At 41.2% G+C, this 17,831-nt stretch overlaps 1 protein-coding gene across 1 annotated transcript in view; it reads right to left on the bottom strand.

Moving 5' to 3' along the window:
* Nucleotides 1-308: 308 nt before the first annotated feature.
* Nucleotides 309-17,831, bottom strand: part of Mybpc1 (myosin binding protein C1) — a 63,248-nt gene continuing 45,725 nt past the window's right edge. Inside the window, exons 24-31 of the mRNA XM_052165055.1 lie at nucleotides 16,858-17,025; nucleotides 13,000-13,088; nucleotides 11,109-11,304; nucleotides 9,129-9,268; nucleotides 6,743-6,902; nucleotides 5,457-5,593; nucleotides 3,421-3,607; nucleotides 309-389 (exon numbers count right to left, since the gene is read on the bottom strand). Of these exons, the coding sequence (XP_052021015.1) occupies nucleotides 376-389; nucleotides 3,421-3,607; nucleotides 5,457-5,593; nucleotides 6,743-6,902; nucleotides 9,129-9,268; nucleotides 11,109-11,304; nucleotides 13,000-13,088; nucleotides 16,858-17,025 (1,091 nt within the window). The 3' untranslated portion in view covers nucleotides 309-375. The remainder of the gene's footprint in view (nucleotides 390-3,420; nucleotides 3,608-5,456; nucleotides 5,594-6,742; nucleotides 6,903-9,128; nucleotides 9,269-11,108; nucleotides 11,305-12,999; nucleotides 13,089-16,857; nucleotides 17,026-17,831) is intronic.

Genomic DNA, 17,831 nt, shown 5'->3' with positions numbered 1-17,831 from the left:
CCAACCAACCACGTCACATATTGGTAGAAATAATGCCACTTATAGACAGGTCCATTCCTTGATGCAAAGAATTCAGAACGCATGGCGGTCATTCATTTTCATCTACATCAAATGCTCTGAGTCATGCTCTGCCGCATTCAGGAACTCACTGCATGCCAAGAAGACATTGTTGTGAAGGATCAGTAGTGGATGTTAGTTTCAAGATCCAGAAACACAAAGTCAAACCAGGAGGTGAGCGGGTTCTATTTCCATCGGGTTACGGAATGAAGATCATGCCATACTCCACGGGCTTGGTATGACTATGGCATTCATAAGCTTCATATGCTAGAGCCATATGAAAGCTTACCTTGGGTGCCAGTATACATTCAAAAGTCCTTACTGCGCTACAACTAAGGGAGAGAGAGAGAAAAAGAGAGACGTTGTAAGCATTGATGAAGTGCTGACATCAAATTTGAGTGCATGTTGAAGGTGAAATTATGGTCACAATGGTGAGGTGATTTCATTAATCCTTAGTGGGGGGGGAAGGGCAAAGGAAAAAATAGAGTGAAGGGTATCACTTCAAGAGGATCATTAATACATAAAAATTAATAATATGCATCACCACTTTGCTAGAATAGGTGGCAAAGCTAATCTGACTAGTGCGTATTTATGGTAAGAGATTCCAAACCGTTAGCTGAAAAAAAAAATACCCTACAACATATATATATCGTGTTTTTCAACAAAAGAAAAACATAGACAATATTTAACCATGTTAGTGTTCATATATATATGTTGAAATTCCAAAAGGCAAAATTATCAAGTATAAATATTAAGCTAGTATATTTCATAATATTCTATTTGGGACTGGTGATGTGGAACTAACCTAAGTCAAGCCTTGAGCTCAAGCTCCCAGAGAGTGTGCTGTAACCTACAGGGCTTCAGAGGAAGAACCCTGATATTCTGTGTTCTCCTCAGGGCTGCCATTACCTCTAAATTCAGAAAGCAGCTGCTGTGAATTCAGGCACAGATCTATGTGCTCTTCTAAGTGAGAGGGGGGTCACACACATATGACAGGCTTTTACGTGTAACACGTTTTGCATAGGGTCCTCAACGTTTCCTTTCTTTTAAATTTATAAACATATGAAATAATTGGGATATCATAAAGATATCCAAACTGTCCAGTAGAGGAATAGGTTAGATATTCGTCCAGTGAATTTGCGATGGGAAAAAAAAATCTTTCATATGAGACTTTCCAAATGTTACACCTGTCTTTGTATCCGCCATCCAAAAATGCACAGAGCATGCTGTCTTCAACTTAAGGTGCCCCATTTCTAAATTCCATCACGGATATAAATTCCCTATGCTGTAAAACTATCTTCAAGGACCAACATATCTTTATCCATTTGAAAAATGAAAACATTAAGTATATGTCCTTGTTTCCAAAGGGTTTGTTTACTTGTTTGTTTTGTGATAGTCTATATAAAATGAAGGTTTCCACAAATGTAGCTTTCTGACTTTACAGAGAAAGCTGGTCTGGTACTTAGGTCTTCTGATAAAAGATACAGGTTTTTACATTAATTAATATTCTTGGATAATTTGCCTTCCTTGTTCATGGCATAACCACTGTATGCCATGAGCTTCTAAGAAGTACAGTTAAAAGCAACCAAGAAAAATCAAGCTTTACATGCAAAGTGCGTTTTCATATAAGAGGAATGGAACGGAAAATGGAAGTATCCAGTGGGGTGTGAACTTTTTGAACCTGTTGCTGCCCCTCCAGGGAGACTGGCTGTCCAGGGGTATTTACTCCTTGATATATCACTGCAGAATTAGAATATTTGTACCGTATTTATTTATTCTCAGTTAACATTCTTACCTTTTAATACATAGCTTAACTCATTTAAGCAACCCCTTGTCAGAAAACAATCCGACCATAAACATCCTCAGCTTAGTTTTTAGGACCAAAAGCGTATATTAAGAGAGACATTACAGTTGATACTTTATCATGATTTTTTGTTTTTTGTTTTCTTTTACAAAAGAACACATTGTTCGCATCATCAAATCCAATCGTTACTCAGTTTACTATAAAATTACTCAGAGCAGCGTAACATTTGCATGCATAATATCATTTGTTTGTATAGAAGGCTCCAAGTTCTGAACTACTTAGATTATAATTTTATGCCCTTGACATCTCGTTAGTTTCAAAGCATGAATTTATGACAATTTTTATATTTTGCTTTTGGATGATAGAAATTTATCAATGATACCTTGACAATATCAATAATACCTTGATGTAAAGCTAGAAGTTTAGAAACCAGATGACTTATACATGTGGTAAATCATCACTTAATGCTAAGGAAGCAGCTAAGTGTGGTGGCTACATTTGTAAGGGCTTTCTCAATAGTAAGGAAGCTGTCTGATTTTTTTTATGAGTATCATAGGCCCTGTGTTTATGACATAGAAATATCTCTCATCACTCAATTTTGAGTTATCATATACCCAAGGATATATACCATAAGAGGAAGAAACATTATGAGAGGATGTTATTGTTCGAGAAGTTTCTTATACTCTATTTAGACCAAAATGAGGAGGAAAAAAATCTTTTAAAAATACCATGGACATTTATCATGACTAGAAGATGCATATTTACAAAGCGATCTTTTTAAGTTTTAGATTCTAATTGTTTCATCATAGACAGGGAAAATAAAATATTTTGGTCATCGGAGGAGAGAAATAAAATAAAGAACAAGAGAAAAGACATTGTAATCATGTTGTCTAATATCTTGTGGCATCCCAAAGTGGATTTGGTTGTTAAGGTAAACTTTAAGATAAACTGTTGTCAATTAATAAGAAATGTGATTAAGATGACAATTTATGCTAATATTTTTCTCTTATATAAATCCTTATGTGGTTTGTTTTGCCTTACATTAGTTGTGACATTTAAATGGAATATAAACCTATAAATAAAAATTCTTTAGTATATGAATATACATATGTATATTTACATATATGTGTAGTTGTGTATATATATATATATATATATGTCTGTATACATACATATATACATACATATAAATAGTTTCACAGATTACTAGGAACGGTGTGACTTCCTTAAGTGTGGTTTCAGTAGATAAGCTCTTCACTAGGCATCCAGATTGGACTGTGTCACCAAAGCAACACTGTTATTTTATTCATTCTCACAATGCTGTCCACCTACATTCACTGAAATGAATATTCCTTTAATTAACAAGAATTTTAAAAAGTGCTAAAGCAACGTAACCCAAATTGTCAGGTATCTTAACAAACATGAATGCAGAGGTAGCGGTGTCCGGTCTATCCCCACCAATTCATCCCAGTCACAGCATCGTCTGGATTTTGCCTTCCTAGATTTTTAAAGCCACATCCTTTAATTTTAGGCTACAGACGAGCTCTTAGCTGCCATACCTTTCACCTCCAGTTTGCATTCGATCTCCACCGTCCCAAGGTCATTGACTGCTTTGCAGCAGTACGTGCCTCCGTCATAAGGACTAGGCTTGCGAATCTCCAGGGTGCAGACTCCTTGGTTGCTGAACATTCTGTATCTCGGGTCATCCACAATAGCCACTTTGTTTTTCATCCAGGTGATTTTGGGCTGAAGTTCAGATTGGAGAAAGTCAAGTCAAAGCCTATGAAGCATGGACCATATCAGGGGACCCAGCGATGGGATTAGAAAGCATGGATTAGAAAGAAAGGCCATCTAAGAAGGGCAGCTGCTTTGCTCCTGTTTGTCTCAAATCCAGTTCTATTGCATTAGCAAGAGGCCAAGTGGATAGCTCTACAGAAGCAAGCTGGGATTGTTCAGAGGTCAGCTCAGGGCACTCTTCCCAGATGGATGAAATTACCTTCCACATTAATGCACAGAGCGTTCAACTAATTCTAAGATATTGAGTTCTATGCCCCTATTGTCTTGCAAGTGTGTGTGCTGGATATGAAAATCATTGCACAATGTGCACATCACATCACACTATGTGCCTTAAATATATACATTCTGGATTCATCAATTGTATCCAGATGTTAAAATTGATCTACGTGTTTGTGCTATGAGTACATAATAGAGAGCATATTGCTGGGTAGTTTTTCACACAATACCCAAAAGGCAACGTGATCTTCAGATTGTCTCTAATTCTTCATAGGTTGTATGAGCCTGACCCAGCATTTCAAACCTCCCCTCTGACATCTGTCCACCATCTCACCATCTAGCCATACAAGATCAGTTCCAACTGAATAGCACAGGATCAGCAACAGACTCAGGAAAGTGAGCCTCTGTGAGTTGACCCTTGGTCTGTTTCTTAGGCATTGATCTCCCCCATTTCCTTACTTATTCCTTCCCTCTGTAAACTTACCCACCCTTGACATGATCTCTCAGATGCTCTCTGTATTTATCACTTTGTCTCTCAGACCCCAGAGTGGGAGAATTTTCTATCTTCTATGCATTCCTCTCCCTCCTTCTACCTCTCAAATGGGAACATTCCTGGAGGCTCTGGGGCCTTGGGTTTTTCTTTGTTTGTTTGTTTGTTTTTTAACTAGGACCCACCCCATGCTATTCCTAAAGGACAGGGCATCTCCCTGCTGAGACTCCCCAGATGGCAGCAGCAGCCTGAGACTTCCTCCTAAACCGGGGCTTAACATTTTCTTATTGCCAGGTGGAGGCACCCACACCACATCTGTTTACACATTAATTCAGCACCTTCCTCCCGTGCTCTTCCTGGCTTCTCCCTTTGACATCCCGCATTGTGCCCGAGACAATACTGCACTGCTACTATGTTTCATTCTATCAGAGTTTTCAAAACTCAACAGTACTTTCCCTGGGTGCCCCCCAGGGGTACAGACCACTGTGCACAACTTCTGCTGTTACTTTTAAACACCAACAAGATGAAGCTTGAAAACATTTTTAAGTGTCCTCACTTGGTTTTGATACCATTTAGCAGAGCCCAGTTTAAATTCTGCCCTGAATTGTCCTGTGACTGTCAAGTGTGTTACAGAGCTCTTGGTGACCGGCAAATCTCAGTACATATACTCTTTATTGTGAATCCATAGCACAGACCTGTAGATTGCGTTTTAAAATCTGTAAGCAACGGATGGATCAAAAATGTGTATGTTCAGAGTACACGGTGTGCACACATTAGCACCTCCTTTTTCCAGGTGTAACTATACCCCCTTTGCTTCCCTCTTACTTCTGCTGTGTGGTTTTGTTTCTTCAGCAGCTATCCACTAGATAGTGAAGACATAGACCACGTTGGTTCCTACTACATTTAAATATTATCATTATTTACCAGAAATTCCATCTTTCTTCACTCCCCAACCCTAGAAAGACACAAATAGGAGTTGGGAGGCCTGTTTACCTTTCCGCTTGCCCATACAACATGGCAAATGTAAAAGAGAGGCTTTGGGATCAATTTAAGTAATTCAGTGTACCCTGAGAATTAAGTAATTCACAGTACCTTGGGATTTCCTCGGACGCTGCAGTTCAGGGTGGCATTGTAACCAGCGATGGCGTAGGTGTTAACCAAAGGCTGAGTAAACATGGGGGCCTCTGTGAAATCGAAGTCTTCATACACTGGATTTTTATAGATTTTACCTTAGAAATGAGTATTAAAAGATGTTTACAAATAGAAGTCGGCTTGTGAGTGTGTTATTTTTAGCATCTTTTACATATGAGTAAAACTTTCTTCCCAGAAAAGCAGGAGCAAGTGCCACATGGCATTTATTCTGATGGGGACACACACAAAGCACGTGACAACTGGAACAGAAGCTGAAGTGGTTACGAGACACTAAACCCAGTACTGAAGGGAAGATGTGTCCTAATGTGGAAACTACAGAGAAGGACTTTGTCGGGGGTTGGCCTGGTGCTGTGTACACACATGCTAAATTCTGAACCAGTTGCCCTTAGATAAGTGTATCCTCACATACACCGGCCTTTGTTGTGTAAACCTTGCTTCCCAGTTTATAGCTCTTGTTAATAAAAGACTGCAGACTGTGATTGGGCAGTAGACAGAGAAAGGCGGAACCTGAGAATCAAGTGGGGGTGGGTTTCAAGAGAGGCCATGGAGGAGGAGGTGAAGAATAGAGAGAGGAGGAGAAAGAACCCAGAGAGAGGAGGACGCCCCCAGGAGAGGGGATGGGCCAGGGGCAGGTGGCTGGAGAAGAGCCCCTCCGGCCAACCGGTGGAGCAGAAATCACCAGGTGCGACTCACTAAGTATCAAGGGACATGACTGATGACCGGGGTGTGAGTTAGACTAGCTCACAACCTGCCCGCTATAGCATTACTGCTAAGTAAAATACTAGGATGCTGTGTCTTTTACACAGACCAGCGAATAAATGCCTTAGAAGGACTTGAGAGCGATTGCAGAAATTATAGAATTCAGCTCCTCCCCACCCTTTCAGAGCACATCTCATGTAAATGCTACATGGAAGGTGTCAAAAAACAAAAAACAAAACCAAGAAATGCACCTCTCTCCTATCTGTGTGACATTCACCACCTACCAACCCAGCAATCAGAAACTGGAATAAATTAAATTAGTAAGCACTATAATAGTATAATTCCTCTAGAGAACAGTTTACATGTAGAATTTAAATTTTACTTGAACAGTATTACCCTGATTTTTACTTGAGTAGTATCACCCCAATTTCCCAGCATGCTCACGCTCACACCCTTTCTTCAGATCCCTTTAATTCTCCCCAGTGAGTCCACCAAGGTTTCCAAATATCGATCCACTCCCAACTCACCGTCCTTGGCAATCACCGCACTCTCCTTAGTCATGGTTGCATCCTCGCTGAGGCCGCACATGTTTTCAGCAAAGACCCGGAAGTAATACTCGTTTCCTATGACCAGCTCAGTAATGGTGGCGTTGGTTCGGTGGTAATGCTCAATGACGGTGAACCATTCCTGAAGGGGAAAAAAATGATTATAATTTGATGAAAATCACCTATGGATTGGAACAAAAAAAGTGTCATTGATTTTAAAAAAAACACTAATTTTTATATGAAGAACAATGACAGTCAGGCTTCCTCTACAGTTCACAGGACTGTGCAAAAACAACCTGTCTTCTGAGCAGTCTCTCTCTCTCTCTCCCTCTCTCTCTCTCTCTCCCTCCCTCCCTCTTTTCCCCTCCCCCTCTCCCTCTTCCTCTCCCACCCCCCTCTCCAGCCCCAGTGGATACAACACATAGCAAGAAGACAAGAAGTTAGCCAGGTGGTGTTGGTGCACACCTGCAATCCCAGCACTCTGGGAGGAAGAGGCAGGCGGATTTCTGAGTTTGAGGCCAGCCTGGTCTACAGAGTGAGTTCCAGGACAGCCAGGGCTACACAGAGAAACTGTGTCTTGGAAAAAACCAAATCCAAAAAAAAAAAAAAAAAAAAAAAAAAAAAAAAAAAAAAAAGTTAATACTTGGGTCCCTGTAATAGAAATGACATAATGACATAGTGGGAAGTCCTGGGGATGTAGGGGAATACTGGAGCCTGCCAGGGGTAAGTTTGTCCTCTTGAAGAAGCATTGGTAGAATAAACACCTTTGTTATATTCTAACTCAGGCTGTTACTGCTGAAATGCAGGAGAAACATAGGGGCTGGTCAGGGGTCAGCAGGCAGATCTCAGTCCTGTGCAAAGTCCTGGCCCAGCTGGACTTGGCTGGATAGCTTTAGAGTAAAAGTGTGCTGTACTTTTAGATCTCAGCAAGCACTTAGGTCTAAACAGTACCGTAGAAGTGTGACTGGCTGAGAGAATATGCAGCCCGAGAGGGGGATTCGACAGCCTGGTGCCTCTGGGGTCTCTGCCAACATCAGGACCAAGGCCTAAGAAGATGACGCATTGCGGAAGAAGCCTGGGATACCCAGGTCCTTCTTGCTAGGTCACCCAGCAGTCTATCTCTCAGGCTGTTCAGTTTAGATGAGAACTGTCACTTGAAATGTCAAATCTCATTTTGTCACGCTCATGCAGCACTTGCTCAGGAAAAAAAAATGGCCGCGCTAAAAACAGTATTAAACGTGATTGTCGTTTACGCCCAGCCCCTTCTATGAAGCCAGTATAACTTCATGACCTAAGTTCTTGCTGAGATATAAATGTGTAATGCACAAAGACTTTAAACCATTCACCATGATGTTTTATTATGAGAATGAAACATATTCTATCCCAATGTGTGTCCAAACACTCATTCATTCAAATCCCTTACAGGAAGGTAAGAGGGTAGAGCACAGGAACTCTTATTCAGCATTTAGCACAGAAATTCTGTTCACCAGCAAGTCATTGATTCTTCCTGAGCCCCAACTCCCTATCTATGAAAGATGGATTGCAATAAGCCATTATTCCTACAGGGTTGCATCTTGAACACACTAGGCTGGTTTCTTTCTCAGAATCTTAGCACACAACATAACTTTCAGAATCTTTCTTCTCTAGCTGATGACTATCCATTTTCCTTCTTCTTCTTCTTCTTTTTTTTTTAGTTTTTCAAGACAGGGTTTCTCTGTGTAGCCCTGGCTTTCATAGAACTCACTCTGTAGACCAAGCTGGCCTAGAACTCAGAAATACACCTGCCTCTGCCTCCCAAGTGCTGGGATTAGAGGCGTGCGGGGTTTTAAGCCCATACTGTGTAATGTTTATTTAATAAGAAGAAAGCATTACATAGTGAATTTTATTAAATGAAAAAATTCCATTTACATTTCACTACCTATGTTAGACTGCCCCAGCTTCATAATAACCAGATAATATAAAGATTTATTCCAGCCAGGCAGTGGCGGTGCACACCTGTAATCCCAGCACTCTGGGAGGCAGAGGCAGGAGGATTTCTGAGTTCGAGGCCAGCCTGGTCTACAGAGTGAGTTCCAGGACATCCAGGGATATACAGAGAAGCTCTGTCTCGAAAAAAAAAATCCACCCCCCAAAAAAAGATTTATTCCTTTATTTTACAGATAAGGAAATGGGGATCAGGGAGGTCAAAAGGCTGGTTGTACACACATGACTTAAGTGGAGGCACTGGGGTTTATCCGTTCCCACCTTCCTGGCCCAGATACATCTCTCTTCCATGTTCCCTGCAGGCTCTACCAGAGACCTCATGACACACCTGTCACAGCTAATGGGCCTGACTTGGTCTTGATGTTGAATCAGAATCCAGACTTACCATGCTTTTCTTGTCGGCCTTCTGGATGGTGTACCCTGTGATGGCAGCATTCCCATCGTCCTTTGGTGGTGTCCATGTTAGAGCAACATTCTCTCCCCACACGTCTTCAATAGTCACAGCCTGGGGTGGGCCCGGGCGGTCTGTAGGATGCATTCATGCCATCATTGTGAATTCCTGTTCCCATCCAGTCTATCCCCTGCTCTGTGAGGATATCTTAAAATGTCATTTTTCTCATTACAGGAGCATCACTTCCGGACTCTACCACGGGGTCTACACACAACCTCTGCTTTCTTTATCCGAGTGGATCCCAGACAGGGCCTTGGGCAGAGAGCAGTCTCATACTCTTTTTAGCTTAGAAGACCCCTTAAGGTTTGGTTTAAAAAAAACTTCAGGTTCCCCAGAGGAAGTGTGCCTTTAGTTAGAGAACCCCAAGTCCCAGCAAATTGCTGTAGCCAAAAAAATAAATAAATAAAATTAAAATAGCTTCTCTTAGCACTGATAATTAGCTAATTTTTGTTTGACTTTTTATTTATTTATCTTAAAGATTTATTTCTTTTATGTATATAAGTTCACCATTGCTCTCTTCAAGACACACCAGAAGAGGGCATCGGATCCCATCACATGGTTGTGAGTCACCACGTGGTTACTGGAAATCGAACTCAGGACCTCTGGAAGAGCTGTCAGTGCTCTTAACCGCTAGCCATCTCTCCAGCCCTGACGTTTTAGACATATGTGATCTTTAACTCAGCATCTTTCTACCTTCGCCTTCTACATGCTGGAATTACAGACATGCACCACTATGCTGGGTCCTTAAATTTTATGTATGTGTGTGAGCGGTATGTGCTTGTATGGGTGGATGCCCGAGTCCGGGATGGGCAGGTGCATACATGTGGAAGCCAGAGGAAGATATCCGGTGGGCGTTTCTATCCACCTTACTCCTTGGAGATTAAGAGTCTCTTTCTGAACCTGGAGCTACTGCTTTTCAGCTTCGCCGGCAGGTAGTAAGTCAGGACAATCCTGATCTCTCCTTTCTACTCAGTGCTGGGCTTTGGGCTCATGCAGGACCACACCTGGCTAGCTATGTGGGTGCCAGGATCCACATTCAGGTCCTTGTGCTTGTCTATTCTTGCTTTCTGAGTCACTGCACCAGCCCCTTACATGTTCTTCCTGACATTGCAGAAATGACGGAAGAGTTTAAGCAAGAGGCCCGGGCTGTGTACAAGGATCCCTCCCGACTCTGTTCCCCTCCCTTTGGACAAGGATGAGAACCGACTGTCTGTAGGTACTGACTATCGCAAAACGATCGATGCCTGTGGTGAATTTTGTTGATGTTTCTTTACATTAGGAAAAATCTTCGCTCTTTACCCAAACCTTACAGCTAGTGAATTGCAGGTGTGGCAAGGAACATTTGAAACTGTCTAGAAGCTGCTGTTTTCTTTTTTTTAATACAAGGATCAGCATAATTTTTTTTATCATCAAGGAATTAGAAATCATAAAGCAATGACAATGGAGTTCACTAAAAGTGTGTCCACTAATTACGCACACATCCCCAGGTCTCCTGTGATTAGTACATCTAGTCAGTGAAAGTTATTTTGAAATACTAATAAATCTTGATGCCTATTTCTTTTTAAATTGCATTTCTTTCCTTCTTTCTTCTTTTTATAAATCTATTTATTTATGTACCTATGCATCTATCTGTCTGTCTATCTGTCTATCTATAGACAGGGTCCCTCTATATAGTCCTGGCTGTCCTAGAACCTACTACATAGTAGACAAGGCTGCCCTCCCACCTCTACCTCTGAGTGCTGAGATCAAAGGCATGCACCACCATACACAGCAGCCCTTTTTTAATCTTAAAGATATTTTTTGCATGGGACAAAGCTATCACATTCCGATCTCTCCCCAAGTGACGAAGACAATTAGTCCTCTGACTAATTGATTCCTTAGACAGAATGTTCTAGCTCCGTCCTGCAAACTTACCAACGATCTGGATGTCGATTGAGGCGTTTTCCACATATTTATCCACTTTGACCTGCAGGTCGTACTTGCCCGAGTGGCTCCTCTCGGCTTTCCTGATGAATATGATGGTATCAGTCTCTGAGTTGCGGATGTTTATTTGATTCTTGTCAATTTCTTCACCATCCTTCTTCCAGGTCAGTTCTGGTCTTGGTTTACCCTAAAGAGAAAGATGTAAAAGTTAAAGGGGAGAAATAACTGCGTTGCATATATATACACACACAAACATATATGTGTGTATATATGTGTGTGTGTGTATCATATATATATATATATATATATATATATATATATATATATATATATATATATATATATGATTTTAACAACCCAGGAGTGACAATGGCCTGACTTATTCTAGGCAAGGATGGAAAATGCTACCGTTGGACTCTAATCCAATGGTGGGTGACACTGGGCCAGTACAGTCACTTCCTACTGACTGCCTTCTGTGTGTCAGGTGCACAATATTATTTCCCTCAGCCTTCTCAGGAATAAGTATCCTTAGCCTCACTGATTTTGAAAGAGGGATTCAGTGCTTCCCCCCACCCACAGACCTTGAAGTTAAGAAACTTCTAGAACCAGTTCTTGAAGGTAGATCTGTCGGACTTCAGCAGGACAGTGTGTATGAGCTTGTGTTCTAGACCCTGGGAACCTGTGCTTGAATCAAGACCACTTAATAATGTTGTGACCTTGGGAAAATTGTTTAAACTCTCTGTGCCTCAGTTTCCCAGTCTGTAAGACAGTAAACCTAGCAATGGTTATAAAGACCAAGGTCCCGGCAGACAGCCTAAGTGTTTAGTGGTATCGCCCAAAGGCTAATGAGTTTCCTCTGTACTATGTTTCTCCTCTCAGACTGGTCTGGAGTCTCACTAGCTACTGTCATTATTAAAAAATTATAAAATGATAACTTTATCCATGAGAACAAGTTTCAGTTTCTTTTGTTAATTTTTATTTTTATTTTTAAGACATGGTCTGATATAGTCAAAGACAGCCTCAAGCTTCCAAAGTAGCCTAGGATAGCTTTGAACTCCTTCCTGAACCCCCCATCTCTACCTCCTGAACACTAAGATTTCAGGTATGTACCACCACACCTGTCTTATGTGTTCATATGTGGATTGGCTGTCTTGTTAGTGGCCTTAAACTCACAGCAACCCTCCTGCTTCAGTGCTGGGAGTGGAGGCATGAACAGGATGTCCCTCTCTGTCTCTCTCTCTCTCTGTGTCTCTGTATGTATGTGGGAGTGAGAGAGAGCGAGTAAGAGAGAGAGAGAGAAAACGAGAGAGAATGTGTGCTTGTGTGTGAGTGAGAGATCTAAGTTTGTTATCATTAAAGAAAAAAGAAAAAAAGGAAAAAAAGAAAAAGAAAGAACCGGGTTCATCTTATAAACAGCAGATTCTTTTTCTGCAGCAATTATTTCACAATGGACATGTATTTGAGTTAGTGAATCTTCGACATCAAGATTTCAAAGCAGAATTCTGCTTTTCCGGGAGCCATTGTGATAATGAGAATATTGTTTTGTTGAATATGAGAACTTCGCACAAACGATCAGTGCTACAGATGGCTTGGGCCCAGAGACTCTTTTAGTATTTCTTCCTCCCTGTCCTCTCAGATAGCCCCGCCCCACCCCGCCCCACCCCGCCCACCCCGCCCCACCCCACCCCATGGAGTCTTAGGCAAGACTAGGTCTCTGAGTCCTGCGGAATTTAAGTCTGACAGTTTTATGGCATTTTCTATTATTGACCTAATCTTTCTGGGAGAGTCTGAAACGTGGCAAACTTACAGGACAGACCATCTTGCTCTACCTTCTAAACTTTCCAGCTCTGGAGAGACACAACGAGAGGGGTGTGCGTTTTACCTGGAAAGGAATCACCAGATTGACAGCTTCTCCTACTCTGCGGATGTAAGTTTGCTTCAGATGCCTTGGGATGCGAATCTTTGGTGGCTCTGGGCAAGGGCAGAGAAGCAGAAGTGCGCAGTTGGTATAGTTTCCCGGAAGTGGCCTTGCCTAAGCACAACGGCATGATGCTCACGACCCATCCTGGGGATCACGTCTTTTAACACACGATCCTACATGTTTCACTAACAGTATATTTAGCAAATCTGGTCCAAAACTGTTTTCTCCGAGTGCAGATATCTTCTTATTTATTTTAAAGACTTTTTTATGAGGTTAGAGAGAGAGCGCAGCACTCCTGTGGGTCTTGTTTGATTCCCAGCACCCACATGGTATAATTCACAACTGTAACTACAGTTACGGGAGATCCAGTGCCCTCTTCTGGCCTCTTTGGATACCAGGCACAGATGTGGCGTCTTGACATACATACAGCCAAAACATTCATAAACACAATACAATGTAAATGATTAAAAAAGAGAGAGGTGGTAGTTGGAGAGATGGCTCAGTGGTTAAGAGCACTGACTGCTCTTCCAGAGGTCCTGAGTTCAATTCCCAGCAACCACATGGTGGCTCACAGCCATCTGTAATGGGATCAGATGCTCTCTTCTGGTGTGTCTGAAGAGAGTGACAGTGTACTCACGTGCATAAGATAAATAAATAAATCTTTAAAAAAAGAAGAAGAAACAAAGGAAGAGTTTGAATACTTAGAGAACTGGAAGCCAAGAAATTCCCCTGCCTCAGTCTTTCAAATAGCTGACACCAAAGGCTTATAACACAGTGACTACCTTCTATGTGTGATTATTTTGGTATGCATTGACCATTGGAAACAATTACTATATAGAATTGTGCAGATCTTCCAAAAAAGCTGACAAGTTTTATTGTATAATATCTTTAAAAATTATTTGTTGATATGACTGCTGGATCAATATTTTTAAGTATTCAAAAGCTGTCAAGCCCATAATGATGATGTTAAGTTTTTCAGATTTCTTTATGCTTAAAATCTCAACTGTTTCTATGAGCAAGTTGACACCAAATACTGTAAATTGCATGCCTTGAATTGATACTCACATCCCATTCGTTTTTTGAGAAAAATCTCAAGATGCCTCTTCGGGTGAAGGTGCTTGCTATGCAAGCCCGATGACCCAAGTTCTATCCCTGAGACCCACGTGGTGGAAAGAGAACCAAAGTTTGAAAGGTTTTCTCCAGTCCAGAAAACAGAGTCATGGACTCAAGAGCAAAGATTAATACAATTGTTATTTCTTATGTTTGATCAACAATACCCTAAGTTAAAACTGTCTTAGAGAAGCTTTTTAACTGTGAGCATGTGATGGCTGGGAGACGGGTAGCTGAAATTCTGGGTGGCACTGACTTGATTCCTGCAAAAGCACAAATGGCTTCATTTACATCTAACTTTACCATCGGTGCAGATTCGAGTACAATGAAAAGGGTCGGAATGTATCCATGCCGAAGTGAAAATGGCCGTGGTCTTGAAGACCCACTTGAGCTTGACGGTGGGTGTAGTTCCACCAGAAATGCTTCAGAGAATCTCTCCAAGGCAATTAACTGGTCTTCTGAATACTAACTTACACAGCCCAAAAGCTGACCCTTCTAAACCGCCTTAAAAGCAGAGTTCTGTGAATTTTTAACTTCCAGGAAGCATTCATAAACCATCAAAGGAATGGCAACCCAATAAATCTTAAGTGAGTGAGTGAGATGTGTGTGTGTGTGTGTGTATTACATGTGTGTGTGTTACATGTGTGGGTGTGTGGTAAATAGTACGATATCTGTGTTGTGTGTGTGTATGTCTGTGTATGCACATTTGTGTGTGTGATTGTATCTGTATATGTGTATGGTGTAATGTCAGGAGCCATGATAGGGCAAGCTAATAACTAGCAGGTGATTATCCTGAAATGGCCTGCTTCGGATTATTATACAATCTGTGACAGGTGCGCCCTTATTAAACAAGGCTGTAATGGATTCATTTTAGGAAAGATTACTGCTATTAATATGCTTTTCCTGTTATTATTAAACATATATAACAATCACTAAATAGTAGCACACCCCTTCGGAGTAGATCTCTCTGCAGATCCACGAAGATGTACTGTCTTGTAGTGATGCTATATAGACAAATAGATGACTTAAAGTTTTAACGATGATCCTATAAGAGTACCTGAAATTATATCTATGATTATTAAGCTCTTTTATAACGGGACTGCTATTAGGTCCTTTTCTGATAGTCAAAACTGCATTGAGAACTCTGCCAGTCTCCCAAGTGTCACCAATTAATTGCTCTTAGATGGTAACCAGACTTTCTCCTATTCAGAGCACATTCCAAGAGGTTGTAAAACAATTAACCAAAGGTCATAAAAAAGGAACTAAGGATTTACTATAGGTGCTAGGACGGAAGATAAAATATTGACTGGGTTTATCTATACAAAACTTCACTAATAACTTAGTTAAGGGTTTTAAATTTTCAGTGAACCTGTGGAGCTGAGACAGGTGACGCATGTTTAACCAGATAATTACTCCTAATGTAGATGCATGTAAACACTCTATTATAAATTTCTATTTCAATTTATGATTTGATTTTTTTGTGTGAACTTGTGATGAACTTTGTAACATGTGATCATGCATACTGAAAGATGTATAAGTCCTGAGGACAAAGAGATGAAAAAGGAGTTACAGTAGAATTTTTGCCTTTCCCTACTTAGACTAGAATTTTTCCCTTTCCCCACTTAGGATCTTTCTGCTTTTCCCCTTAGATAGCTGTCATAGGAAGCTTTTTACAACTTAGTAATAAATGCTATAATAACTTTTCTAAATGTCCTCTTTTCTTCCTGCTAGCAGGCTGAAAGTTAGAACCCAGCAGTTCCTGCTGAGATAGTACAAAGGCTATTTACTTAAACCTTTGTAGTGTGAGGAAGAGGTGCTAAGTACCAGAGATTGCAGTCTCTGGCCTCAAAGGACCACAGTAGGCAGGTCAGCTACAATAGCATAGTAACTTAGACTTAGATAAGTAAACTTTTTATTAAACAGCAACCCTAAATATCTCATAAGACAAAATCTTACCTCTGGAATCTCGTAAGACAAAGTCTTACCTCCCCCCACTCCCCCCTCTGCAGATGATCCTCCCTCTCTGCTGCCTCAAGAAGAACCCACAAGAAAGAAGAAACCCTCTGCTGGGCCTGCCCCCCCACAGCATGTGTAGTATATGTGCATGTGGTGTGGGTGTGGGTGTGGGGGGGGTTGGGGTGTGTGTATGTCTGTATGAGCTCATTTGTGTGAATGGTATGGTATGTGTATGGGATGTGTGTCCATGTATGTATGTATGGTGCAGTGAATATGTATGTGTATATAGGGTTGGGGTGTGTGTGTGTGTACATTTGTGTTTGTGTGTGTGTGTATGTGTGGTGTGTATGTATGATGTAGTGTGTGTGTGTGGTATGATGCAGTGTATGTGCTTATATAGTGTGGTGTATGTGTGTGTGGGGGGGGGTAGGTTGACTATGTCTGTGTGTGAACATTTGTGCATGCACACACACCAGAGGTCCTTCCTCAGGATGATGCCCATTTGGGCTTTGCTGGTGCTTTGTATTTTGAGGGGGATCCACTAGCCTGGAGCTTGCTGGTTTAGCTAGAGTGGCTAGCCAGCATGCCACCATTCCTGGCTTTCTTATGTGGGTTCTAGTGATCTAGCTCAGGGCCTCATGCCTGCAGGAGGACTTTACTGACTGAGCTCTCTCCCCAGCCCTAGAAAGAGATTGTAAAGAGTAAAAGCAAATGGTGGCAAAGGTGGATTAAATGTGGGATCCCACCACCTACCGATGATTTCCTTCACAAGGATGGGCTGAGAATAGTACTTGGGCTCACTAGCCCCTGCGGCGTTAATAGCCTTCACACGGACAAAGATCTTCGCATCCGTGGGCAGACCGTTGATGGTGAACTTGGTCTTGTCGATCAGGTCTGTGTTTGCAACTATCCAGTCTTCAGCTACAACCAGTCAAAGACAAAGAAAAGAAGCGGGAACAGTGTTTAGTGAGAGAAGACATCCCAGGCCGTCACAACCAATTCTAACTTAGCATTTCATTTATACTTAGATCCTTTGGAAAGAGCATGATCTGGACTAGACTCAGGTTCTGACTATTTAGATACCTGAAAAATGCCTCCAAATGGCTAGCATAAACAACAGAAAGAATTAAATCAGACTCTGCCATTTCTGAAAGAATAAATAAATAAAAGCTCTTACTTAGGAATCAAGTGGTCTGAATAATAGTAACTATTTCCATTAATTTTGCACCAGCTTTACTCCAATGTGGTTCCAGACTGCTTGATATAATCTTGATATTTATGCATTGATAAGCTTTAAAGTTCAGAAAGACAGGAAACTGCTCTTCTCACGAAAGAAAGGCATTAATCTTGCCACATGGTCTCTTTTTATTTATTATCTTTTTTATTATTATGAAACATAATATGAACATAGAGAATCTGATCATATCTGTTTGCACTTATGAGGAAAGTTCAGTTCTATCTATGCAGAAGCGAGGAGGTTCATGAGCTGATTCAGTCTCCTGTAGTTGGCACAACCCTTCTCTCTCAACCCAAAACTGGATTTTCCTTTTAGGAATTGGTAGCTCTGTTAGAGCAGCCCTTTTACTGTGAACACATGTCAGCAGAGATGGCATTCTTGGTGGCACTGACTTGATGCTATAACGTCAATAGACTTTCAATCCAGCATCCAGGATGGACAAGCATTTCAGCTTCTAAAAAGTCAGAAATAACCACTAGTAAAAAGAGAC

The sequence above is a fragment of the Apodemus sylvaticus genome, chromosome 20 (assembly GCF_947179515.1).
Source record: "Apodemus sylvaticus chromosome 20, mApoSyl1.1, whole genome shotgun sequence".
In the NCBI taxonomy this organism is placed as follows: domain Eukaryota; kingdom Metazoa; phylum Chordata; class Mammalia; order Rodentia; family Muridae; genus Apodemus; species Apodemus sylvaticus.
This window is presented reverse-complemented; position numbering and strand designations above follow the sequence as displayed.